Source organism: Salmo salar, chromosome 13, assembly GCF_965601325.2.
Source record: "Salmo salar chromosome 13, fSalSal1, whole genome shotgun sequence".
Lineage (NCBI taxonomy): Eukaryota > Metazoa > Chordata > Actinopteri > Salmoniformes > Salmonidae > Salmo > Salmo salar.
The window spans coordinates 45,352,338-45,379,991 of record NC_138303.1 but is presented as its reverse complement, the minus strand read 5'-3'; the positions used below and the strand labels follow the sequence as shown (position 1 = coordinate 45,379,991).

Sequence of the window (27,654 nt, the reverse complement as noted above, 5' to 3'; positions counted from 1 at the left end):
GCACACTTCATATTGAATCGGGTGCTATTTGAGACATGGCCATGGTTTTGGTGTTGTGTTGTTCCTGGGATGTCATATTTCCAGAAGCAACTTGAAAATCAATAGCCTCTAAACAAAATGTAGATTTCTGACAATATCTGATAGATGGAGCCCAGCATGTCTCTTTTTGAGAGTATCTTCTCAATGTCTGAGGTTGCATCCCAAATGGTACCCTGTTCCCTATATGGACACTTCTTTTGACCCTGTGAACCCTGGTCAAAAGTATTGCACCATGTAGGGAATAGGTTGCCACACTGAATAAATCCCTCTACGGTTTCAAGACAGCGGTTGTGGAGATGGTATTTACTTTCTTGACATGAATAATGTAACTCTGTTGAGGTAATGGTTGTGTTAACTTAGGCTACAGTACTCTGTGCTGAGCATTAATTAAACAATGTGAATTATTTTTCCCATTGACAAAAGCAAATGAAATTGTCTTGAAAATCAGAGTGATTTTGATGTGGATTTAAATGAATCTATGCTCCAAATGTTATATTATATTCTTGGTGGCAAAAAACGAGTAGCCCATCCCACTGGTTGAACCAACGTTGTTTCCACGTTATTTCAATGAAATTATGTTGAACCAACGTGGAACAGACGTTGAAGTTATAACTGTGCCCAGTGGGATGTTTGTTTGAAATGGTCGGACAGAACACAGTTCCCTTTAGGACCCTGGAGACTACAGTTAATACTTTCAAGCAATGTCACCTGTTACGTTCAAAGGGGAAGCCGCGATGGTGGCGCTCTATGGTGTGTATGTGTATATATATATATATATATATATACATCATTGGTGGTCTTAGTGTATCCTTTTTGCGCTGCGTAAAAGGCTTTTGAAGTGAATATTTACGTCCATCTATCGCCTTCGCGTTACTAAATAAAGAGCGTCGCAAAGACACAGCAAGGCAGTCTTCAAATTTGTTAACAGGTTCCCAGGTAAGAAATTCGGGAGACAACGCATCATTGCGCCTCTTGTATCTTATCAGGAATTGTGTTATTTATTGTTGCACTAGATAGGGTGAATTTATATTGCAACAATGATGCCTTTACATTTTCCTATAACTATCTGTAATTTCCTGAGGCACTGGTTATCAAGATAAGTACATTGAGATACACGATAAAGATCGTGACATGTTATGATTCTATTTTAGCCTATCTGTCATACATTAGTCATTTTGTAAATCAAAGGGACATATTTATTTTAACACTTTTTTAAATATTTACTAACTCTAGTCATTTATAATCGGCCACACTCTCATACTTCCTGATATTTTTTGTCACAAACAATTTCCTGTTTAAATTGCATCACGTTACACGCTCGAGCTGAAAGAAATCTTCTTAGTTGATGAGGCAACTTTTTAAAAACGGCCAGTAGTTTCAAGGAATGCGCGTCCTTGGGACGTCCCTACCCTAACCCATACCCTAATCTTAACCATTTTACATTTCATCTTCAATGCCAAAGGACGATTTGGCACGGACCGTTTTAAAAACTACAACGTTTTCCAATTGAATTCATTGGAGTTCAGTTCATGGCATACGTTGCCTTCCATTAATCGGTAGTTACTTTCAAAATCCTATTTAGTATAGTAGTGTTACATTGATGCGGTTTTGATGTTCACTTCGGATCACTCTGTAGTTTCTGTCTAGCCCAAGATTGTACTCATACATAATGTCCTACCATTACTCTTTAAGGTTCAAGGACCTTATACAGTGAGCTCCAAAAGTATTGGGACAGCACTTTTGGATTTGAAATGATAGAATGACTATGAGGTTAAAGTGCAGACTGTCAGCTTTAATTTGAGGGTATTTTCATCCGCTTAGAAAGTGCATCACTTTTTGTACACTGCCCCCCCCCCCCCCCCCCCCCCCCCCCATTTTAGGGGACCAAAAGTATTGGGACAAATTCAATTATACTGTATGTGTATTAAAGTAGTAGAAAGTTAAGTATTTGGTCCAATATTCATAGCACGCAATGCCTACATCAAGCTTGTGACTCTAGAAATGTGTTAGCTGCATTTGCTGTTTCTTTTGATTGTTTCAGATTATTTTGTGCCCAATAGAAAAAAGTGAGGTTTGTCATTTGAGTCACTTAAAAAAAACAAAATGTAAATAAGAATAGAATGTTTCTTAACACTTCTACATGAATGTGGATGCTACCATGATTACTTATAGTCCTTCATTAATCGTGAAATGAGTGAGAAACTCCACCTGGTAAACTATTCTCACTGCATAGTGTAATTTATATTTGGCATTGCATTCACTGATAGCCATAAAATGAATACTTTGAAGTGGAGTATTGTTATGTTACAAATTCCATCCATTATTTGCTAATAGAAATGTTTGTCCATAAACTTTGCAACAAAATATTAAAGGCCCAGTGCAGTCAAATGTTATTTTCCTGTGTTGTATAAATAAATAAAAAGTGAGGTTAGAATAATATTGTGAAACATGATAATGCCCAAATTAGTGTAAGAGCTGTTTGAAAAGACCGCCTGAAACTTCAGCCTGTTTTGGTGGGATGGAGTTTTGGCCTGCCTGGTAAATTAGTTAATAGACCAATAAGAAATAGACTTCCAAACCTTTCTGTAAATAATAGCTCGTTTTCAGTTTTCCCCTACCTGCTCAGACCACTCCCAGGCAGTCCTAGTAAAATTCTTGCTTTCAGAAATTGCTCTTTGCTAAGAAGCTATTAAGTTTCTTTTTGACCATTTTAATTGAAAACAATCGCATTAAGATACTTAGTTGTTACCCAGAAATTATTTTATATTGAGACAAAAAGGGCTGCATTGGACTTTGTATTTGTTTTTGGCATTATTACACATTAATGACATTTTTAATTAAAGGGCAGGCGTTTAATTCAAAGTTCTTCTGAAAACATTTTCCATATCATATGGGAGAACTAGAAAGAGTTGAGGCAGCAAGCCTCTCACCTCCCACTCTTCCTTTCTTCACATTACCAATGTCTGTAACCAGTATAGGTACAAGCCTAACAGGTTGTCAACTTAAGATGACATTTGAGTCAAGGAGAGTGCACTGTGTGCCCATTGTTGGGCTCTGGAAGCATGAGAGTGTCTTTGATCAATTATGAAGGAGGTAGGATTTCCTTGAGAGGACTGGCTTAAATTAATGATGACAAACTAAGAGTTTGAGGCCCTAAGCAGTGTTCACCTAAGGGTATCATTTATTGTGATTTGATACCCCTCTTAATAAAGCAGGACATTGTTAAATAGCCTGAGTCCCAGATCTGTTTTGTGACGTGTGTCCAGCTCCATTGAATGACCTTAATGGAGTTCACGTGACAGCACAAACTGGGTTGTATTCACAAAGAACTAACTGGACGTGAAAGGGCTGACACGGGGAGCGACCACCTGAACTTAAGAAATGAGAAACGCTTGTTTTCGTTTTCCGTTGCGAAATGTTTTGATACATTTTACTTCAACGTACGCTGATGAGTGGGTGACAGATCTGGGACTCAGGCTAGTTGTGGAGCGAAATATGTCCGGTGTGTTTGTCATCAGTCCAGTCATACTCATTCTACTGGTGTTTGTGTCTATGTAAGGTGGCATTCATTCATGTGAATGTTGGTGCTGCTAAGTCAGCCAACAGGGGAAGGCCAACCTGTTGACATGTGCATCCGGGAAGGAGTGGAACAGGTGGGTATATGACAGGTGTGTTCTTGGCAAGAGAAGGTGAATACAGGTGCAATATTCCAAGTTGTTTACCGAGAGGTGTGTTCTGTTTGTTCTTTCACTCTGCTCCCTGTGTGTGTGTGTGTGTGTGTGTGTGTGTGTGTGTGTGTGTGTGTGTGTGTGTGTGTGTGTGTGTGTGTGTGTGTGTGTGTGTGTGTGTGTGTGTGTGTGTGTGTGTGTGTGTGTGAGGCTATTCCTCTGAGGCTCCACCTCTACTCAGGAGAGCGGAAGGGAGACGGAGGGAAAGTAGCTATGACAGCAGAGAAGTGTTATGGGAGTGGCTAGGTACACAGGAACAGTACATGCTGGTTTAGAAGAGCTGACTGGATCACATCTTTTGACATTTGGCATATAGTTATTATAGTCATCTGGTTTTGGGTAGAACTGCATTTTAAACTGTCTCCTTAGTCGCCATAGATTCACCTTTGCATCAGGTAAAGTATTTGAGTCTGTTTGTTTTGTTCTATTCTGAAAAGGGTTTGATTCCAGTGTCTATTTAAGAAAATTATAGTTTCAAATACTCCAGCTCTTCACTGCTATTACTATGTAATGCCTCCAGTTAATTTATAACTCCAGTGTTTCCCCTAGGATCACTTAATCTAAATGACATCACCGGCCAATTCTATATTAAACCCAAAAGTTATTTAGCTAGCATTACGTCACTGTATCTTAACTAACAATTATTACATATATCTAGTAATAGGGTAGACTACACTTCCAGGATGACGTTTTATTTCACCAGGATAGTCTCAAAACCTATTTTGCAAGAGAGACCTAACCAAAAAAAAACAGCATACAGTTTCAAACATTTACAACATAAAACACAGAGCACCGCAGTTTAAAAATATCAGTTTACACATTGAAAAGGCTAATTGGTTTTGGGAGGAGTGTTTCAACAAGGGTCAAAACATTGATATCCCCTAAATCATTTTCCACCATTGTTTTTACCCTAGCTTTAAAATCATTTTAGGAGTTTTCTCGGACTATAGTACCTGATAAGAATCTGAGGAAGATATGTACAAAAAAATCCTCCAAGGTAACTAGCTAGCTAGCATGTAATCCTGGAAGTCTTCCCCACTGTATTTATTTATTTTGCTCCTTTGCACCATATTATTTCTATTTTAACTTTGAACTTTCTTCAAAAAACAAATCTACCATTCCAGTGTTTTACTTGCTATACTGTATTTACTCTGCCACCATGGACTTTTTTTGGGGTTTTTTTGGCTTTACCTCACTTATCTCACATCACTTGCTCACATTGTATATAGTCTTATTTTTTTCTACTGTACCATTGATTGTATGTTGTTTTACTCCATGTGTAACTCTGTGTTTTTGTATGTTGTCGAACTGCTTTGCTTTATCTTGGCCAGGTTGCAATTGTAAATGAGAAATTGTTCTCAACTTGCCTACCTGGTTAAATAAAGGTGAAATAAAAAAATAAATAAATAGAGAGTTGTGCAGCTGCACAAATGTAATATAGAGGAAACACTGAACTCTTTTCTCTTGCTCTCTCTCTCTCTCTCTCTCAGCGGTGGCCATTTTCAATTGTGACCCACCATGCGTCTGTTCCTGCGTCGGCGCCTGTCCCCCCTGAAGCTGGCCCTGGCTGGGGGAACTCTGTTCATGGTGGTGCTGGTGGTCCTACAGAAGGATGTGGGCTCCGGCTCCAACTCTGCCCAGGATCCCTGGTTCCAGGATCTGGTGGAACGCAAGGATCGGGTGCTGGTGATGGTTCGAGGAGCAGTCAACAACCTAGGCTTCCAGGTACCCCTGTATGGGTCCTTTTGGTGGGTGGGGTAGAATAGGAGGTAGGGGGGAGGGGTTTAATGAACAGCCTTTATTGTTTTTGTTTGTGATATAATTATACACTGATCAAGAAAATAAATTAAACATTTTCAAAGATTTTACTGAGTTACAGTTCATATAAGGAAATCAGTGAATTGAAATAAATTCATATGCCTTGATCTATGGATCTCACATGACTGGGAATACAGATATGCATCTGTTGGTCTCAGATACCTTAAAAAAAGAATAAGTAAGGGGGGTGGATCAGAAAACCAGTCAGTATCTGGTGTGTAACCACAATTTGCCTCATCTCACTCTTCAATGGCTTCGCAAAGTTGGTGGATATTGTCGGGAACTGGAACAAGCTGTTATACACGTCGACCCAGAGCATCCCAAACATGCTCAATGAGTGACATGTCTGAGTATGTAGGCCATGGAAGAACTGGACATTTTCAGCTTCCAGGAATTGTGAACAGATCCTTGCCACACGGGGCTGTGCATTATCATGCTGATACATGAGGTGATTGCGGCAGATGAATGGCAAGACAATGGGCCTCAGGATCTCATTCAAATTTTCATCAATAAAATGCCATTGTGCTCGTTGTCCGTAGCTTATGCCTGCCCATAACATAACCCCACCGCCACCATGGGGCACTCTGTTCACAACGTTGACATCAGCAAACCGCTCGCCCACACAACGCCATACACGCTGTCTGCCATCTGCCCAGTACAGTTGAAACCGGGATTCATCCGTGAAGAGCACACTTCTCCGGCGTGCCAGTGGCCATCGAAGGTGAGGATTTGCCCACTGAAGTCGGTTACAATGCCGAACTTCAGTCAGGTCAAGACCCTGGTGAGGACGACAAGCATGAGGATGAGCTTCCCTGAGACAGTTTCTGACAATTTGTGCAGAAATTCTTTGGTTGTTCAAACCCACAGTTTCATGAGCTGTCCGGGTGGATGGTCTCAGACGGTCTCACAGGTGAAGAAGCCGAGTGTGGACTGGCTTGGTTGCACATGGTCTGCGCTTGTGAGGCCGGTTGGATGTACTGCCAAATTCTGTAAAATGATGTTGGAGGCAGCTTATGGTAGATAAATTAACATTGAAATGTTCTGCCAACGGCTCTGGTGGACATTCCTGCAGTCAGCATGCAAATTGCACACTCCCTCAACTTGAGACATCTGTGGCATTTTGCACTTTTTTCTATTGTCCCCAGCACAAGGTGCACCTGTCTAATGATCATGCTGTTTAATCAGCTTCTTGATATGCCACACCTGTCAGGTGGATGGATTATCTTGGCAAAGGAGAAATGCTCATTAACAGGGTTGTAAACAAATGTGTAGATCAAATTTGAGAGAAATAAGCTTTTTGTGAGTATGGAACATTTCTGGGATCTTTTATTTCAGCTCATGAAACATGGCACCAACACTTTACATGTTCCGTTTATATTTTTGTTAAGTATACAAGAAATCTAAATAAAATGATAAAATAAAGAAACAATTACCTGGCGTTCCAGATCGGAGCTCCCCAGCCCCCTTCGATAGAGGAGCAGCAGGCCACCCCAGACCACCACTGTCCTCCAGGTCACTACAGTCAGGCAGAGCTGAAGCCGGCCCTGGAGAGGCCCCCACAGGACCCCCAGGGGCCTGGGGCCGACGGGAGGGGCTACGAGAAAAACAACATGACACCAGAGGAGGAGAAAGAGAAGGAAAAGGGGATGACCGTTAACTGTTTCAACCAGTTCTCCTCCGACAGGATCTCCCTCAGCCGTAGCCTAGGAGACGACACCCGGCCACCAGAGTAAGACTATGTCCCAATTATCTCTCCATCATCCCAAAATGTGCACTAGTTCACTGTTTTTGAAAGGAAATTACTGGTATAATGAACATAGTGGAAACTACCACTGGCCCATGCCTATACCAATCTAATGCTTTTAGATCTGTGGGAAGTAATGAATAAGTGCACATTTTTAGGAGAAACAAAATATTATTGGGATGCACCCTAAAACTTCAGTCTTAACTGTAACCATGGTGATGAAAGGAGTGTTGAAGGGTGGGTAGCGTATTATTCTTGGGGGCGGTTTCCTAGTCTTGTTCAAAGATGCATTTTCAATAGCAAGATTCTCTATTGTTTGCTACTGTATTACAGCAGATGTTTCTTTTTCTTTATTTAATCAACATTTCAGAACCTTGATAGCCATGAAAAGCACAATCAGTTTGGTTTATGTACGAATATTTGCTAAGGGATGCTCTTAATATATTGTAAGGGTAGGGCATCTACGTAGACACAAACACCCCCCATGTGAACTCAAACACAGGGCAGATAATATTGACAGTTTTTCCTTTTTATGACGAACAGTGTCTTGCTCTTCCTTTGCTTCCCAGGTGTGTGGAGCGTAAGTTCCGTCGCTGCCCTCCTCTCCCCACCACCAGTGTAATCATAGTGTTCCACAACGAGGCCTGGTCCACCCTGCTGCGTACCGTCTACAGTGTCCTCCACACCTCCCCTGCTGCCCTGCTCACTGAGATAATCATGGTGGACGACGCCAGCACCGCAGGTGGGCACAGAGAAAATAAATCCTATGGGTTCACTCAAAATGGCCGCCAGTCTACCCATTGTGGCATCATTGACTTGAATGGGGATTCTATTTCTATGGGTACCGTGGGCATGATGACTCTAAATAAAGTCGAATCAAACTTTATTTGACACATTTTTATTTTTTTATTTCATCTTTATTTAACCAGGTAGGCCAGTTGGGCCAGACCTGGCCAAGATAAAGCAAAGCAGTGCGACACAAACAACACAGAGTTACACATGGGATAAATAAACGTACAGTCAATAACACAATAGGAAAATCTTTCTAGTGTGTGCAAATGTAGTAAGATTAGGGAGGTAAACATGCGCCGAATACAACAGGTGCAGACCTTACTGTGAAATGCTTACTTACAAGCCCTTAACCAACAGTGCAGTTCAAGAAGAGTTAAAATATTTACCAAATAAACTAAAGTAAAAAATTATAAAAAGTAACACAATAAAATAACAATAACGAGGCTATATACAGGGGGTACCGGTACCTAGTCAGTGTGCGGAGGTACAGGTTAGTTGAGGTAATTTGTACATGTAGGTAGGGGTGAAGTGACTATGCATAGATAATAAACAGCGAGTAGCAGCGGTGTACAAAACAAATGGAGGGGGGTAGTCTGTTCAGCAGTCTTATGGTTAGGGGGTAGAAGCTGTTAAGGAGCCTTTTGGTGCTACACTTGGCGCTCCGGTACCGCTTGCCGTGCGGTAGCAGAGAAAACAGTCTATGACTTGGGTGACTGGAGTCTCTGACAATTCTATGGGCTTTCCTCTGACTCCGCCTATTATATAGGTCCTGGATGGCAGGAAGCTTGGCCCCAGTGATGTACTGGGCCGTAGACACTACCTTCTGAGGCGCCTTACGGTCAGATGCCTAGCAGTTGCCATACCAGGCAGTGACGCAAGCAGTCTAGGTAATGGAGCCTGATACTAAACATGGGCTAAGGGAAAACAAAGGGGAGTGTACATTAGGGCACACCAACAGCAAAACCTTTCGTCAGTCATTCTGAAACTAAGGGTACTGTTCTTATAAACAGGAAATTGCATTGGCCTAGCTTCGCTAATCAAAACTAAAAGAGGATGTGCTTTGACACCTAGTTCAATATCTACTTCTGGACCTTGGAACCTCCTGGCCATATAGTTTGGTTTAATCTCTCGCTGTGTTTTAACAATCGCCTGTATACTAGCTAGCTGCATTATCACATGGTTTAAGAAAATATGCTGTGGAAGAAGTGTGATGTCTGTTGTGGCCAGTGCATTGCATACAGTGCGTGTTATTAATACTAAACTGAAACTTGTGACACGATTTCACACCTCTACGGTTCTACGGTTCTACGGTCTTGTCTGTTCTAAATATAACTGGATGTGGGTTTTTTGTATTTTGGGGTTTGTGTTTAACATTTATTTAATTAGGTAAGTCAGTTAAGAACAAATTCTTATTTATAATGATGGCCTACCAAAAGGCAAAAGGCCTTCTGTGGGGACGGGGGCTGGGATTAAAAATTTAAAAATAAAAAATATATAAATATAGGACAAAACACACATCAGAACAAGAGAGACAACACAACACTACAGATAACAACATAGCAAGGCAGCAACACATGGCAACACAGCATGGTAGCGACACAACATAACAACATGGTAACAGCACAAAACATGTTATAAACATTATTGGGCAGAGAAAACAGCACAAAGGGCAAGAAGGTAGAGACAACAATACATCACGCAAAGCAGCCACAACTGTCAGTTAGTGTCCATGATTGAGTCTTTGAATGAAGATATTGAGATAAAACTGTCTAGTTTGAGTGTCTGTTGCAGGTTGTTCCAGTCGCTAGCTGCAGCGAACTGAAAAGACGAGCGACCCAGGGATGTGTGTGCTTTGGGGACCTTTAACAGAATGTTCCTTACCTGCCGATCTATAAATTATGTGACCTTTGTTTTAGAGGTGTTCAGAACAAGGTTAAGGGTAGAGAAAGCTTGTTGGACACTAAGAAAGCTTTATTGTAGAGCAGTTAACACAAAATCCGGGGAGGGGCCAGCTGAGTATAAGACTGTATCATCTGCATATAAATGGATGAGAGCTTCCTACTGCCTAAGCTATGTTGTTGATGTAAATTGAGGAGACCGTGGGGCCTAGGATTGAGCCTTGGGGTACTCCCTTGGTGACAGGCAGTGGCAGAGATGGCAGATTGTTTGACTTTATACACAGCACTCTTTGAGAGAGGTAGTTAGCAAACCAGGCCAAAGACCCCTCAGAGACACCAATACTCCTTAGCCGGCCCACAAGAATAAAATGGTCTACCGTATCAAAAGCTTTGGCCAAGTCAATAAACATAGCAGCACAACATTGCTTAGAATCAAGGGCAATGGTGACATCATTTTTGCAGTGACACATCCATAACCTGAGCGGAAACCAGATTGCATACCAGAGAGAATACTATAGTTACCGTCCTGTCCCATCACGTTTAGAAAGCAATGCATTATGTAGAACAGATATGACTGTCTGGCAGTATTGGGAATTGTGTTAGTTCTATTTCTATGTACATGTCACTGAACACACCCCTGCTTTCTGTTAGTCAGTTACCTAGCGATGCTGGTTTTCACCTCCTGTCATTAACCGCTCCACCCTCACCTGATGAAAATAATGTTGTATTACCTGAAGAGCCAGCCAAATTCCTAACTAAACATGAAGTTTCGTGTTTGTGTTTAATTGATGTCTAGTTTTTACATAGTTCACCCAAATTACAAAATGACATATTGGTTTCATTACCCTGTAATCAGTCTATGGACAAGGTATGACTGTAATCAATGCTTTGTTGTGGTTTACCTGACCACTGTTTCAAATGTTGTTTAGAATTTGTGACACAATCCAATGCAAGTCAATGGTACCCATATTAGCATTTCCTCTCTTAATGTCCAAATCATCCTTAGGTTTAAGAAAATGGACTGTATAACTGAATTAAGTTACTTATAGGTTTGTACATGAAGAACAAAAATGCTACCATTGATTGACTTGCATTGGATTGTGCCACAAATTCAAACATTTTGATTTGAAAGAGTGGCCAGGTAAACAAAACCAAAAGCAAGGACCATACCTTGTCCATAGACTGCTTATAGGGTTAGGAAACCAATGTAATTTAGGTGAACTATCCCTTTATGTGATTCCCTCCGACGCTCCAGCTCAGCTTAAGAAAATAAAAGAATGTCATAACAGGTATGTTTTTTCTCCTTTCTACCAGAACACCTGGGGACTCGGCTGGATGAGTATGTGAAGCAGCTAAAGATAGTGAAGGTGGTGAGACAGCAGGAGAGGAAGGGCCTGATCACTGCCAGGCTCCTGGGGGCCCGGGGAGCCCTGGGAGAGATACTCACCTTCCTGGATGCTCACTGTGAGTAGCTAGCCCACGATGGATGAATAAATGAGTGCCTGATAACAGCCAAGCTCCTAGGGGCCTGGGGGACACAGAGAAATATATTCACCTTCCTGAATGCACACTTTGAGTAACTAGCCCACAAGGGATGGATGGATTCATTCATTAATACTCGGGGGCACAGGGAGAGACACCTAACTTTCTGGATGCACAATGTGACTAGCTAGCCAGCTAGGAATATATGTATGGTGGCCTATGGCACAGATGTATGCCAGAGTCTATATAGATTTGAATACAGTCCTCTGCCCTTTGACTCAACCTTCTCCACCTCCTACTGTACCTTTACTGTACGTTCTGTTCAAAAGCACAAACAATAAGATAGGAGATGGATTGATGCACTGTGACTAGCTAGCTCACAAGGCCAGAGCAACACAACTAGCTCCTTATTGACCCCCTCATCCCTTTTTGCTAGCCCACAAGGAAGGATAGGTGGAGTGGGTAAAATGGTTCCCAAGTGATCAATCCGTTTACAACCATTGTGTTACAACTTTGTTTGTATAAATGTTTAGAACAGATTTACTACCTGCGGTGCTTTTTTAAAATAGTGAACAGTTGAAACCTGCTCTTCAGGTTTCCCTGCTAGAACTAGATGTATGACCACATTCCACTCACGTATGCTTAGAGATATGAAAAGTAGTGGTGTGACGAAGGGCTACACATACAGATGAAAGGCAATAGATACTAATGTACTGGAGATAAAGGCTTTGCAGTGATGTATAAAACGTATACAAAAACATACACAAATACTGTGAACCCCCAGGGTCATCCCGACAAGGGCGTTTGCATAATGTGATGTTGTCAGGCAATTGTGAACACAGATTACATATCATTGACAGAATTTTCAGGACTCATCCTGGGGGTCTGTTGAGGCCAGGAGGATGCAGCGTTACACAATGTTCACATAGAAAAGTATTGTGTAGAATAGACAGGATTTTCTGTTGTGTAGAATTGGGAGTGGTGTCAGCTCCACAAATGTTTGCCAACTGAACTCCGCAATGTTTGCCAACTAAGCTCCATTCATTGAATCTCAATCTTAAATACTTCACAATGTTTGCCAACTGCCAACCTACCGACTTCTTGTACTTTGAGAACTCTTTACACCTGCTGAACTCTACCCTCCTCTCCCGTCCCCAGGTGAGTGTTTCCATGGCTGGCTGGAGCCCCTGCTGGCTCGTATCGTAGAGGAGCCAACAGCCGTGGTCAGCCCAGAGATCACTACCATCAACCTGAATGACTTTACCTTCAACAAGCCTGTAGCCACCGCTAAGGCCCGCAACAGAGGGAACTTTGACTGGAGCCTCAGCTTTGGCTGGGAAGGCATCCCCGAGCATGAGAGGAACAGACGCAAAGACGAGACCTACCCTGTCAAGTAAGGGCTAAGGACCCACCTAACATGTTTCATAAAGTACATTGCCTTCCGACAGCAAGTGGAGAGGTCCGTCGGTTAGAGTATGTGTAGTGAATATAGTGCTGTGCTTGCTGAAGTTGTTTGCAATATATTCCGATTTTTTTTCATCTTACAATTCAGCATTTGTTATATTTCTGCACTTGAAATATGTATCAGATCACTAGTCGGCAATCAAACTATGTATATTCCATAATGTTGCATTGGACTAGTATCTAGTATCAGTTACTCACCTCTGCATGTCTGTTCATTCAGAACTCCAACGTTTGCCGGTGGTCTCTTCTCCATCTCCAAGAAGTACTTTGAACACATCGGGACGTACGATGACAAGATGGAGATCTGGGGGGGTGAGAATGTGGAGATGTCCTTTAGGGTTAGTTTCCCCTCTTCCCTTTCCTCTAACAATGTTATTATAAAGGAATATCTATCAAATACTAAAGCTAGTCTAAAACAGAGCCATATATAGAGAGTTTGCTGATTAGGGTTTCTTTCAAAGACATTCAGTTGATTATTACCTAAATTCAATTGGTTGAATGGTGTCATGTGACCGGCTCTGGGCCTATATCCACAAAGCATCTCAGAAAAGATCTTAGGAATCCTGTTAACCTGTTTTTGTGAGCATGTGTATCTGTAGTAGGAATTTCCAGGTGAACAAAAACAAGCACAGCTGTAGTTAATCAAAAATGTATCTGGTTTTTACAAGTTGCAACAAGGAGACCCCAACCAGCACAGAAGCGGAGCAAATGTCAATCTGGCCTCTTGGAGACAGGCCCTAATCAGACAGCACCAAATGTTCTGTAAACACCAGCCCAAAAGGCTTGTAGGAAGTCAAAGCAACTTTGTCTAACATTGTCAGCTGCTACAGAATCGCACAGTGTTCACAGAATGTCATCAATACAATTCAACAGTGAATAATCGGTGTCCTTGTGCCTCCATTGACAAAGCAGGTCACTAAGTTAGCCAGCTAACGTCAATAAACTTTCTCCCAGGTGTGGCAGTGTGGCGGCCAGCTGGAGATCATTCCGTGTTCCGTGGTGGGTCACGTGTTCCGTACCAAGTCACCCCACACCTTCCCTAAAGGTACTGAGGTCATCACAAGGAACCAGGTACGACTCGCAGAGGTCTGGATGGATGACTACAAACACATCTACTACCGACGCAACAGTAACGCTGCCAAGATGGCCAAGGAGGTAGGCTTATGTTCTCAATCAACTCAATGTTTCATATACTGTACTGTTAGATATAGCGCTGTGCATTAAACATCTACAACCAACGCAACCAGAACGCTGCTAAAATGTCACAAGTGGTGAGAGAAGAGGGTTAAGCCCATGGCATGTTTTCGTTCACTCCAAGTTCCATAATAATTTTAGATAATCTTGTGTTGCCAGATTTGGTAATCTCACATTCATTCGACACAGAAGGAAAAGCTGAATGAAGGCTAACTGTTAGACAACACACTACTGTGCAAAATGTGTCGGCCTGCGCATACTGCAATCTGTTTATTATAAAATATTATTTATCTGGAATAGGCTAAACTACAATAAATATGTTCTTATGAGTGTCTATATACTGTAGGCAACAACACTTGTGCCACGCTGATCCCTAACACAGGGCCCCCACTTGGGTGCGTGCTCAGCCCCCTCCGTTGCCATGCATGTCTCCAACTCAATCATGAAGTTTACTGACAACAACAGTGGTAGGCCTGATTACCAACAATGATGAGACCGCCTACAGGGAGGAAGTGATAGCCCTGACGGAGTGGCACCAGGAAAATAACCTCTCCCTTTACAAAACGCTGATTGTGGACTACAGGTGACTGCAGAGAGAGCTCGCCCCCATCCACATCGACGGGGTCGCAGTGGAGACGATCAAAAGCTTGAAGTTCCTCGGCGGGCACATCACTGACAACCTGAAATGGTCCCTTCACACAGACAGCATGGTGAAGAAGGAGCAACAGCACCTCTTCAACCTCAGGAGGCTGAAGAAATTTGGCTTGGCCACTAAGACCCTCACAAACTTCTACAGATGCACCATTGAGAGCATCCTGTTGGGCTGTATCACCGCCTGGAACAGCCATTGCACCATCCGCAAACGTAGGGCTCTCCAGAGGGTGGTATGGTCAGCCTAACGCATCACTAGACATCTACAGCACCCGGTGTCACAGGAAGGACAAGAAGATCATCAAGGCCTGTTCACCCCACCACCATTTAGAAGGCCGGAGACAGTACAGCTGCATCAAAGCTGGGGCCAAGAGACTAAGAAACAGCTTCTATCTCCAGGTCATCAAACTGTTAAACAGTCACCACTAGCCTTAGTCACTGTTCTAGCCGGCTACCACCTGGTACTCTACCCTGCACCTTAGAGACTGCTGCCCTATGTACATAGTCATTGAACGCTGGTCACTTTTAATAATGTTTAAATAACGTTTTGCCCACTTTGTATGTATATACTGTATTCTTGTCATGGCTCATTCTATATAACTACTGTTGTGCACACCTTTTTCTATTCATATACTGTCCATAATGTCTTTACACACCATTATATGTATATCCATTACATGGATACTGAACAAAAATATAAACACAACCTGCAACAATTTCTAAGATTTTACTGAGTTACAGTTCATATAAGGAAATCAGTCATGGATTTTTATGGATTTCACATGACTGGGAATACAGATATGCATCTGTTGGTCACAGAGATCTTTAAAAAAAAATGGGCCTCATAATGGGCATCAGGATCTCTGTGTTTTCAAATTACCATGAATAAAATGCAATTGTGTTCATTGTCCGTAGCTTATGCCTGCCCATACCATAACCCCCCCGCCACCATGGGGCACTCTGTTCACCACTTCTTCATCAGAAAACCGCTCGCCCACACGACCCCATGCATGTGGTCTGCGGTTGTGAGACCAGTTGGACATACTGCCAAATTCTCTAAAACAACATTGGAGGTGGCTTATGGTAGAGAAATTAACATTCAATGCTCTGGCAACAGCTCTGGTGGACATTCCTGCAGTCAGCATGCCAATTGCACACGCCCTCAAAACTTCAGACATCTGTGGCATTGTTTTTTTTCTTCTTTTTTTCTAGACATTATTGCACTGTTGGAGCTAGAAACACAGGCATTTCGCTGCACCTGTGATAACATCTGCAAATCTATGTATACTACCAATACTTTTTGATTTGAGATGACTACCTTTATATGGGGTTAAAGTAACTGTCCAGTCTTTCCAGATTTCTATGAAATATGACTTTTAATTACTTATAATATGAGTGAAATAATAGTTTTCCTTCCAATAAATGGTAATTAAGTATGTTGAAAAGCAGCTTTTCTGTGTTGGAATAGTGTGGACGTACCCCAACAACAGAATGGTGTGGGTGTATACCGGTCATTAAATATTCATGCAAGTAGACTGCTGATTGGCCAGCTCATCCTCCTCAAGGTTATGACATCATACTCTGAGGAAATAGCAAGCATTTTTTAAATGGTCTGTTTGAGATACAAATTTGATGTCGGGGTTTTTAAAGTGTATTTTTTTATTTTTATTATAATTTCTTTTATATATACATTTCTCAACTGTATGCTTTGGCCACAAATACGAGTATTGGACGAGTCAACAACATTATTTGGGTATGAGTTAGAGAAAAGTCAGATATTCACTGGACAGTTACTTTAACGTTAACTATCAGTGCACAGGATTGAGCAAGTCACTTGTTCCTGTTTCACTCCTTTCCACTACTTTCCACTACTCTGTGTGTGTTGCAGAAAGGATTTGGTGACATCTCGGAGCGTGTGAATCTGAGGGAGAGGCTACAGTGTAAGAACTTCACCTGGTATCTGAATACTATTTACCCCGAGGTGTTCGTGCCAGACCTCACCCCTACCAAGTTCGGAGCGGTATGTTTTGTTCCATTCAGGTGTACAAACTATCAGACCTGGTTTCAAATACTATTTTAAGTCTTGGAATTCTTTAGCTGTGCATGATTGAGCTTGCCTGTTGCCATGAAAATAATAGAAATGTCTCAAAAGTGCAAATCCTGCTCACTAAATGCAGGGTTTAGCCAGGCAGTCCAAAACAAACGCTAAAAGTATTTGAGGTAACACTTTTTATTTGGATAGTCCATCTATAGATGCTCTAGAAGTAACATTTCAAATAAATATCTACTAACCCTAAATTTAACCTTAACCCTGACCCTAACCCGTTATTCTAAAACCTAACCGTAACCTTAGCGAGCAGTTGCTTATCGACAGATAGTTTGTTGATAGTATGACTAGGAAAGTACTGTACGTGATGGCGATGCATAAGTGTTCATTGTTAAGTGTGTGTGTGTGTGTGCGCGCAGATTAAGAACTCTGGTGCTCAGAGCTGTCTGGATGTGGGAGAGAAAAATGAAGGAGGGAAGCCACTGATCATGTACACGTGCCACAATATGGGGGGTAACCAGGTACTGTACATTCACTCACGCTGTCAGAGGAGGCTGGTGGGAGGATATGTAGGAGGACTGTCTCATTTGTAATGGCATGGAATAAATGGAACAGTATCAAACTTATGGAAAACACATGTTTGACTTACAATGGGCTGTCCTCCTATAGCTCCTCTCACCAGCCTCCTCTGCACTCTATGGTTGTGTGGAGGGATATTCTGATATTGATATGCATTCAACAACAGTATGTGCAGTCAATTATTGGAATTTCATATTCAGGTTTGTAGGCAAAGTTTCTGTTTAACTTTTATTTAAATCACATTGAGATTGACATCTATTTTTCAAGTGAACCCAGACGATCTCCAATAATAAGTCCCCAGCACCATATGAAAGTGATGTTTGACTACATATGCTTATCTCTCTTGCTGTTTCCCCAGTACTTTGAGTACACGTCTCATAAGGAACTGCGTCACAACATAGGGAAGCAGCTGTGTCTACAGGCCAACCCCCAGCCAGACCAGGTTAAGATTGAGCTTTGTACACTAAAGGGATTAGGGACTAGCGTGGCCCCACAACAGGAGTGGATCTTTACAGAGGTAAGGAAGCGTCACCTGGACAAGCATGCACGCAAGCATATACAGTGCATTCAGAAAGTATTCAGACCCCTTCACTTTTTCCACATTTTGTTACATTACAGCCTTATTCTAAAATTGATTAAATTGTTTTTTTTCCCTCATCAATCTACACACAATACCCATAATGACAAAGCAAAAACTGGTTTTTAGTATTTTTTGCAAATGTATTAAAATTAAAATCACATTTACATAATTATTCAGACCCTTTATTCAGTACTTTGTTGAAGTACCTTTGGCAGTGATTACAGCCTTGAGTCTTCTTGGGTATGACACGACAAGCATGGCACACCTGAATTCGGGAAATTTCTCCCATTCTTCTCTGAAGATCCTCTCAAGCTCTGTCAGTTTGGATGGGGAGCGTTGCTGCACAGCTATTTTCAGGTCTCTACAGAGATGTTCGATCGGGTTCAAGTCCGGGCTCTGGCTGGGCCACTCAAGGACATTCAGAGACTTGTCCCGAAGCAACTCCTGCTGTGTGCTTAGGGTTGTTGTCCTGTTGGAAGGAACCTTTGCCCCGATCTGAGGTCCTAAGCACTCTGGAGCAGGTTTTCATCAAGGATCTCTCTGTACTTTGCTCCGTTCATCTTTCCCTCGATCCTGACTTGTCTCCCAGACCCTGCTGCTGAAAAACATCCTCTCAGCATGATGCTGCCACCACCATGCTTCACTGTAGGGATGGTGCCAGGTTTCCTCAAGATGTGACGCTTGGCATTCAGGCCAAAGAGTTTAATTTTGGTTTCATCAGACCAGAGAATCTTGTTTCTCATGGTCTGAGAGTCTTTAGGTGCCTTTTGGCAAACTCCAAGCGTGCTGTCATGTGCCTATTACTGAGGAGTGGCTTCGTCTGGCCACTCTACCATAAAGGATGGTTCTCCTATCTCCACAGAGGAACTCTGGATCTCTGTCAGAGTGACCATCGGGTTCTTGGTCACCTCCCTGACCAAGGCCCTTCTCCTCCGATCGCTCAGTTTGGCAGGGCAACCAGGTCTAGGAAGAGTCTTGGTGGTTCCAAACCTCCTCCATTTAAGAATGATGGAGGCCACTGTGTTCTTGGGGACCTTCAATGCTGCAGATATCATCATTAAGTCCTTTAGGAAATAATGTCTGGAAGGTGGGATTATCCAGTTGCAGTACATTTTAATGACCTAAAGCATGACATTTCTACCTTTTAGATTTTGTGGCATAGAGAAAGTTAAGATATCAGACAGGGGAGGTGATATTAATAATACTCTGCGTAAAAGAGAATGTTTTGGGATTTTCACCCTCCAGACATTATTTCCTAATGGACTTAATGATGAAATGCCTATGTATGTTATGTTGTGAATATGAACATGAATTGTGTTCCTATTTAAGATTACTCTGATGTTTTTCATACAATGTACCCAATGATGAATGAAAACTTGCTATGTCCTCATTGTGGTTTTATAGACGTGTTTAATACATCTTATTTATACACTTGACTCAAATATTTATGAAAAGCATATCGTTATATTTGGTAGCACTTATTTGTTTTTTCTTCGCCTCCAACCCCTTTCGATGCGTGGAACGGATGTGGGTGGGGCTAGGTCTACATAAGGGTGCACATTTTTTTTTAACTAACAAAAGCTCTGACGGAAACCGTGAGGCCAATCGTAAGCTTATTAAAGATCAGTGATACTATCAAGAGCAGTGTGCGGTTTCCTTTTTCATTCCTCTTGTTGAACTGTTACCATGCACCTGCAAAAAGGATTGCTCAGATGTGCGAGTGCCTTTTGAATTTTGAAGGATGACCAATGGAAACAGGATTCACCTGAGCTCAATTTCGAGTTTCATAGCAAATGGTCTGAATACTTATGTAAATAAGGTATTTTATTTCTAGAAAACCTGTTTTCGCTTTGTCATTAATGGGCATTGTGTGTAGATTAGGATTTTTTTTCTTTCAATTTAATCCATTTTAGAATAAGGCTGTAACGTAACAAAATGTGGAAAAAGTGAAGGGAATACTTTCCGAAGGCACTGTATATCACACACGCACACACATTTCTAGATCTGCTGGGAGAAATATTTTAGAGAAATATTTTAGTGGGAGAAATATTTTAGACTCCTCATTCTTGAAGAGTGCTTTTGTAAAGCATGTGTGACTGATGAAATAAACGCAATGAAGTACATTTAATCTGTTTAGGTAACTATCTGTTAACGATCTTTCACAACGCACAAGAGAAGTTATTACTCTAGATCTAATCTGTCCATAGCTGACCCAGTGTTATCCCACTGCAGTACATGGTCTTACTCTGTACTTTTAACCCTCTGCCCTCTCTAGGAGAATCTCCTCAAGAACCCACTAAGTAGAAAGTGCTTACTCCTGAAAGGGGGCCAGATAGTGATGGACGACTGTAAAGCAGCTGACCTCAACCAGCACTGGGCATTCAGTTGACTCCTAACCTTCGACCCCTGACCTTAAGCAGAAATGAAGCTTTCACTAGACGTTGACCCCCCCGCCAGCCCACCCACCCATAGATGCTATTAACAAACGTATAGACCCTACCAATCTACCTATAAACTCTGGGTCAAGCAGGCAGTACGAGCACCAGTACTAGCTGAACCTGACAGGACATGAGTCATACTGCACTGGAGACCATTGATGACCGAAGTGGAGTGGACAGGTTGAATATAGAGTGCTGACCGTGCTATGGCAGTGCACACCTAAGTGAAGGATCTCAGGATAACCCCTTTTAACTATATATTTATGATAATAGAGACTCATGAATGAAGGTTTCTTCTCGTGGAGTGTGTGGACAGTGGACTCTGCAGCCTGGGTCGTGTTCAGTAGGGAGAAAATGTTTTGGAATGGAGTGAAACGGGGAGAACTTAGGCCTACTACCCAAACTTACCCAGTAAGAACACATATCTTAGTTTCCTGTTGCAAAACGTTTTGCCACTGTGTGCCCTACTGGACACGACCCTGGAGTGGCAGGCGGGAGGTCTCTTCCAGACCACTAGGACCACAACCCAGAAGTGTGTTCTCTCTTTTTTTTATCAGTTTTGCTTGTCTTAACTTATCTTGTCAGGTAATGAATGTAGATATAGTGAATGTTGTTTCTGTGACAATGCATATGTCTGCCAAAGGGAAAGGTGTCAATTTTTTTAAATAAAGTTTTATCTGTATACAGTTGGATTATTTGTCATACGAGTGAAATGACTGGTCCCATGTGTCTCAGTTGGTAGAGCATGGCTCTTGCAACACCAGGGTTGTGGGTTTTATTCCCACGGGGGAGCAGTAGAAAAATGTATGTACTCACTACTTACTGTAAGTCGCTCTGCAGAGCATCTGCTAAATGACAAAAATATAGTCTCAGCTTTTACGTTTAAGAGATATTCTCAGATAATGAAAACCATTACTATAAACATATGATAGAAATGGAATTAAATCAAATCAAATGTATTTATATAGCCCTTCGTACATCAGCTGATATCTCAAAGTGCTGTACAGAAACCCAGCCTAAAACCCCAAACAGCAAGCAATGCATGTGAAAGAAGCACGGTGGCTAGGAAAAACTCCCTAGGAAAAACTCCCTAGAAAGGCCAAAAACCTAGGAAGAAACCTAGAGAGGAACCAGGCTATGAGGGGTGGCCAGTCCTTTTCTGGCTGTGCAGGGTGGATATTATAACAGAACATGGTCAAGATGTTAAAATGTTCATAAATGACCAGCATGGTCAAATAATAATAATCATAGTAGTTGTCGAGGGTGCAATAAGCACGTCCGGTGAACAGGTCAGGGTTCCATAGCCGCAGGCAGAACAGTTGAAACTGGAGCAGCAGCACGGCCAGGTGGACTGGGGACAGCAAGGAGTCATCATACCAGATTGTCCTGAGGCATGGTCCTAGGGCTCAGGTCCTCCGAGAGAAAGAGAGAATTAGAGAGAGCATATTTAAATTCACACAGGACACCGGATAAGACAAGAGAAATACTTCAGATGTAACAGACTGACCCTAGCCCCCCGACACATAAACTACTGCAGCATAAATACTGGAGGCTGAGACAGGAGGGATCAGAAGACACTGTGGCCCCATCCGATGATACCCCCGGACAGGGCCAAACAGGCAGGATATAACCCCACCCACTTTGCCAAAGCACAGCCCCCACACCACTAGAGGGATGTCTCCAACCACCAACTTACCGTCCTAAGACAAGGCCGAGTATAGCCCACAACGATCTCCGCCATGGCACAACCCAAGGGGGGGGGGGCGCCAACCCAGACAGGAAGACCACGTCAGTGACTCAACCCACTCAAGTGACGCACCCCTCCCATGGACGGCATGGAAGAACACCAGTAAGCCAGTGACTCAGCCCCTGTAAAAGGGTTAGAGGCAGAGAATCCCAGTGGAAAGAGGGGAACCGGCAAGGCAGAGACAGCAAGGGCGGTTCGTTGCTCCAGCCTTTCCGTTCACCTTCACACTCCTGGGCCAGACTATACTTAATCATAGGACCTACTGAAGAGATAAGTCTTCAGTAAAGACTTAAAGGTTGAGACTGAGTCTGCGTCTCTCACATTGGTAGGCAGACCATTCCATAAAAATGGAGCTCTATAGGAGAAAGCCCTACCTCCAGCCGTTTGCTTAGAAATTCTAGGGACAATTAGGAGGCCTGCGTCTTGTGACCGTAGCGTACGTGTAGGTATGTACGGCAGGACCAAATCGGAAAGATAGGTTGGAGCAAGCCCATGTAATGCTTTGTAGGTTAGCAGTAAAACCTTGAAATCAGCCCTTGCCTTAACAGGAAGCCAGTGTAGGGAGGCTAGCACTGGAGTAATATGATCAAATTTTTTGGTTCTAGTCAGGATTCTAGCAGCCGTATTTAGCACTAACTGAAGTTTGTTTAGTGCTTTATCCGGGTAGCCGGAAAGTAGAGCATTGCAGTAGTCCAGCCTAGAAGTAACAAAAGCATGGATTAATTTTTCTGCGTCATTTTTGGACAGAAAGTTTCTGATTTTTGCAATGTTACGTAGATGGAAAAAAGCTGTCCTTGAAACAGTCTTGATATGTTCTTCAAAAGAGAGATCAGGGTCCAGAGTAACGCCGAGGTCCTTCACAGTTTTATTTGAGACGACTGTACAACCATCCAGATTAATTGTCAGATTCAACAGAAGATCTCTTTGTTTCTTGGGACCTAGAACAAGCATCTCTGTTTTGTCCGAGTTTAAAAGTAGAAAGTTTGCAGCCATCCACTTCTTTATGTCTGAAACACAGGCTTCTAGCGAGGGCAATTTTGGGGCTTCACCATGTTTCATTGAAATGTACAGCTGTGTGTCGTCCGCATAGCAGTGAAATGTAACATTATGTTTTCGAATGACATCCCCAAGAGGTAAAATATATAGTGAAAACAATAGTGGTCCTAGAACGGAACCTTGAGGAACACCGAAATGTACAATTGATTTGTCAGAGGACAAACCATTCACAGAGACAAACTGATATCTTTCCGACAGATAAGATCTAAACCAGGCCAGAACTTGTCCATGTAGACCAATTTGGGTTTCCAATCTCTCCAAAAGAATGTGGTGATCGATGGTATCAAAAGCGGCACTAAGATCTAGGAGCACGAGGACAGATGCAGAGCCTCGGTCTGACGTCATTAAAAGGTCATTTACCACCTTCACAAGTGCAGTCTCAGTGCTATGATGGGGTCTAAAACCAGACTGAAGTGATTCGTATACATTGTTTGTCTTCAGGAAGGCAGTGAGTTGCTGTGCAACAGCTTTTTCAAAAAATTTTGAGAGGAATGGAAGATTCGATATAGGCCGATAGTTTTTTATAATTTCAGGATCAAGATTCGGCTTTTTCAAGAGAGGCTTTATTACTGCCACTTTTAGTGAGCTTGGTACACATCCGGTGGATAGAGAGCCGTTTATTATGTTCAACATAGGAGGGCCAAGCACAGGAAGCAGCTCTTTCAGTAGTTTAGTTGGAATAGGGTCCAGTATGCAGCTAGAGGGTTTGGAGGCCATGATTATTTTCATCATTGTGTCAAGAGATATAGTACTAAAACACTTTAGTATCTCCCTTGATCCTAGGTCCTGGCAGAGTTGTGTAGACTCAGGACAATAGAGCTTTGGAGGAATACCCAGATTTAAAGAGGAGTCTGTAATTTGCTTTCTAATTATCATGATCTTTTCCTCAAAGAAGTTCATGAATTTATTACTGCTGAAGTGAAAGCCATCCTCCATTTGCGAAGGCTGCTTTTTAGTTAGCTTTGCGACAGTATCAAAAAGAAATTTCGGATTGTTCTTATTTTCCTCAATTAAGTTGGAAAAATAGGATGATCGAGCAGCAGTGAGGGCTCTTCGATACTGCACGGTACTGTCTTTCCAAGCTAGTCGGAAGACTTCCAGTTTGGTGTGGCGCCATTTCCGTTCCAATTTTCTGGAAGCTTGCTTCAGAGCTCGTGTATTTTCTGTATACCAGGGAGCTAGTTTCTTATGACAGATGTTTTTAGTTTTTAGGGGTGCAACTGCATCTAGGGTATTGCGCAAGGTTAAATTGAGTTCCTCGGTTAGGTGGTTAACTGATTTTTGTCCTCTGACGTCCTTGGGTAGGCAGAGGGAGTCTGGAAGGGCGTCAAGGAATCTTTGGGTTGTCTGAGAACTTATAGCATGACTTTTAATGCTCCTTGGTTGGGGTCTGAGCAGATTATTTGTTGCGATTGCAAACGTAAATTAGTCATTTTGAGAGATCTTGTTTTCTTTTTATTAATATCATGCACTCAAAAAATGGTCAATGGTAGCCATTGATTAGCTATTTAGCAGTCTTATGGCTTGGGAGTAGAAGCTGTTGAGGTTCCAGACTTGGTGCACTGGTACCGCTTGCCTTGCGATAGCAGAAAGAACGGACTGTGGCTGGAGTTTTTGACATTTTTTGGGGTCTTCCTCTGACACCGCCTGGTATGTATTATGTGTGGTTGTGCACACTCCTACGGTATCCACAGCGATGACGCTAGTGCTGCTTGATATTGGTCCAACTTTATTGCTCTGGAGTAAAGACACTGGTTCATATCGGAAGCTAGATGCTGATAAGAGACTGTCGGCGTCCCAAATGGCACCCTATTCCCTACAGTGAGTTGAGTTGATGCCAAAGAGCTCCATTTTGGTCTCATCTGACCACAATATTTTCACCCAGTTGTCCTTTGAATCATTCAGATGTTCAGTGGCAAACTTCAGACGGGCATGTATATGTGCTTTCTTGAGCAGGGGGACCTTGCGGGCACTGCAGGATTTCAGTCCTTCACGGCGTAGTGTGTTACCAATTGTTTTCTTGGTGACTATGGTCCCAGCTGCCTTGAGATCATTGACAAGATCCTCCCGTGTAGTTCTGGGCTGATTCCTCACTGTTCTCATGATCATTGCAACTCCACGAGGTGAGATCTTGCATGGAGTCCAGGCCGAGGGAGATTGACATTTCTTTTGTGTTTCTTCCATTTGCGAATAACCATACCAACTGTTGTCACCTTCTCACCAAGCTGCTTGGCAATGGTCTTGTAGCCCATTCCAGCCTTGTGTAGGTCTACAATCTTGTCCCTGACATCCTGGGAGAGCTCTTTGGTCTTGGCCAGGGTGGAGAGTTTGGAATCTGATTGATTGATTGCTACCGTGGACAGGTGTCTTTTATACAGGTAACAAACTGAGATTAGGAGCACTCCCTTTAAGAGTGTGCTCCTAATCTCAGCTCGTTACCTGTATAAAAGACACCTGGGAGCCAGAAATCTTTCTGATTGAGAGGGGGTCAAATACTTATTTTTGACATGCGTTTTTCTGAATTTTTTTGTTGTTATTCTGTCTCTCACTGTTCAAATAAACCTACCATTAAAATTATAGACTGATAATTTATTTCAGTTGGCAAACGTACAAAATCAGCAGGGGATCAAATACTTTTTTCCCTCACTGTACATAGTGAAGACAATAATAAACATTCCTCCGTGTGACTGAGTGAGCTGTTGAATAGGCTAGTCAATAAATACCTGGGACACAATTTGTTTTGCGCAATATTAATGTTTATGCAAGGAGTTGCTTGGTACTCTTAAGGTCATTCCTTTAGATAATTAATGAAAACTTAGTACAAATGAGATTGAATCCCCTAGCTGACAAGATAAAAATCTGTCATTCTGTCACTGAACATGGCAGTTAACCCACTGTTTCTAGGCCGTCATTGAAAATAAGAGTTTGTTCTTAACTGACTTGCCTAGTTAAATAAAGGTACAAAAAAAAAATTTGTTGCCAAACCAGGCCTGTTGAAATGTGGAGATGTTGGGAGTTGCCTTTTCATGCCTTGCCTGTCACAACATGAACATTTAATCAATGAGTAATAAACAATGGTAGCATGCTCCCTCACAGATGCCTTCAAAACAATAAAGCATAGGCTGAAACACATCCAGTAGATTAGTTATTGAAGGCAATCTTCAATGGAGTGCTGTCTATTCCATTCGCTACTGCCTGAACATTTGTCTGAGGGGAAATGTGGGTGTTGAGTGACAAGAAGAAAGATATCCTGTATTTATAACAATAGGTTATAGCAGAGCTCTGAATGACAGTAATGCATATGGCACAGTCTGAACTGTATGGAAACCACATCCATAAGGAAATGTGTTGTGACAAAGTCAGACATTCTTTCTTTGCAATAATGGGTGGCAGCATTACCTCACTTTGCAATTTCTGCTGTGCAGTGATGACAGAATTGCACTCCTTTGTGAGTGAATGGGATAACACAGAGAAAAGAGTGAGATGGCAATGAAAAGAGGGTAAGTTCACACACAAAGTAGACATACTCAAATGTCTTCCTTTTGCTATTGTTTGATGGAACCAAGCTTGACATGCAGAAACAACACAAGAGAGAGAGATGAGTGGTGTTCCTGAGTGTCTCACCCTTTCTGAGGTATTTGGACGGCTGAGAAGAGAGCTCTCCCATCCATCTGACTCCCACATCTTCATCATCCTGGGAGCCTCAGTAAGGAATGTTGAAGTTAGCCTGGTCCCAGATCTGTGCTCTTCCCAACAATATTGGCGTGACAGAGTAGACTGCCATTCAGGCGAAGTAGTAGTCCCTCTGGGCGTGTGTTTATGTTGAACCTTTTTCCTGTGGTATAGTTGAAGTCAGAAGTTTACATATACACTTAAGTTGGAGTCATTAAAACTAGTTTTTCAACCACTTCACACATTTCTTGTTAACAAACTATAGTTTTGGCAAATCTACTTTGTGCATGACTCAAGAAATTTTTCCTGCAATTGTTTACAGACAGATTATTTCACTTATAATTCACTGTATCACAATTCCAGTGGGTCAGAAATGTACATACACTAAGTTGACTGTGCCTTTAAACAGCTTGGAAAATTCCAGAAAATTATGTCATGGCTTTAGAAGCTTCTGATAGGCTAATTGACATCATTTGAGTCAATTGGAGGTGTACCTGTGGAGGTATTTCAAGGCCTACCTTCAAACTCAGTGCCTCTTTGCTTGACATCATGGGAAAATCAAAATAAATCAGCTAAGACCTCAGAAAAATGTATTTGACCTCCACAAGTCTGGTTCATCCTTGGGAGCAATTTCCAAATGCCTGAAGGTACCACGTTCATCTGTACAAACAATAGTACGCAAGTATAAACACCATGGGACCACGCAGCTGTCATACCGCTCAGGA

The 27,654-nt window shown here is 42.2% G+C and overlaps 1 protein-coding gene across 3 annotated transcripts; it reads left to right on the top strand.

The window, feature by feature from the left end:
* The first annotated feature begins 711 nt into the window (after positions 1-711).
* Positions 712-21,146, top strand: galnt6 (UDP-N-acetyl-alpha-D-galactosamine:polypeptide N-acetylgalactosaminyltransferase 6 (GalNAc-T6)). Of its 3 annotated transcripts, none has more exons than XM_014135783.3 (12): positions 712-975; positions 5,258-5,492; positions 7,031-7,314; positions 7,899-8,071; positions 11,334-11,483; positions 12,660-12,894; positions 13,186-13,303; positions 13,920-14,120; positions 16,699-16,830; positions 17,277-17,378; positions 17,795-17,953; positions 20,292-21,146. In XM_014135783.3, the coding sequence occupies exons 2-12, from the start codon at positions 5,286-5,288 to the stop codon at positions 20,403-20,405; spliced, it is 1,875 nt and encodes a 624-aa protein (XP_013991258.1). In that variant the 5' UTR covers positions 712-975; positions 5,258-5,285; the 3' UTR covers positions 20,406-21,146. The 3 variants fall into 3 exon arrangements, with proteins under 3 accessions (XP_013991258.1, XP_013991261.1, XP_013991260.1); XM_014135786.3 differs by having other exon boundaries at positions 769-789; XM_014135785.3 differs by lacking the exon at positions 712-975 and adding an exon at positions 4,006-4,162.
* Positions 21,147-27,654: the final 6,508 nt, after the last annotated feature.

What these genes read in the sequence shown, in the direction of transcription:
- galnt6 (XM_014135783.3), top strand. Translation starts at nt 5,286, where the DNA reads ATGCGTCTGTTCCTGCGTCGGCGCCTGTCCCCCCTGAAGCTGGCCCTG. An exon ending in GGACGACGCCAGCACCGCAG is followed by an intron (nt 8,072 to 11,333) that starts GTGGGCACAGAG and finishes CCTTTCTACCAG; the next exon opens with AACACCTGGGGACTCGGCTG. An exon ending in AGGAGTGGATCTTTACAGAG is followed by an intron (nt 17,954 to 20,291) that starts GTAAGGAAGCGT and finishes TGCCCTCTCTAG; the next exon opens with GAGAATCTCCTCAAGAACCC.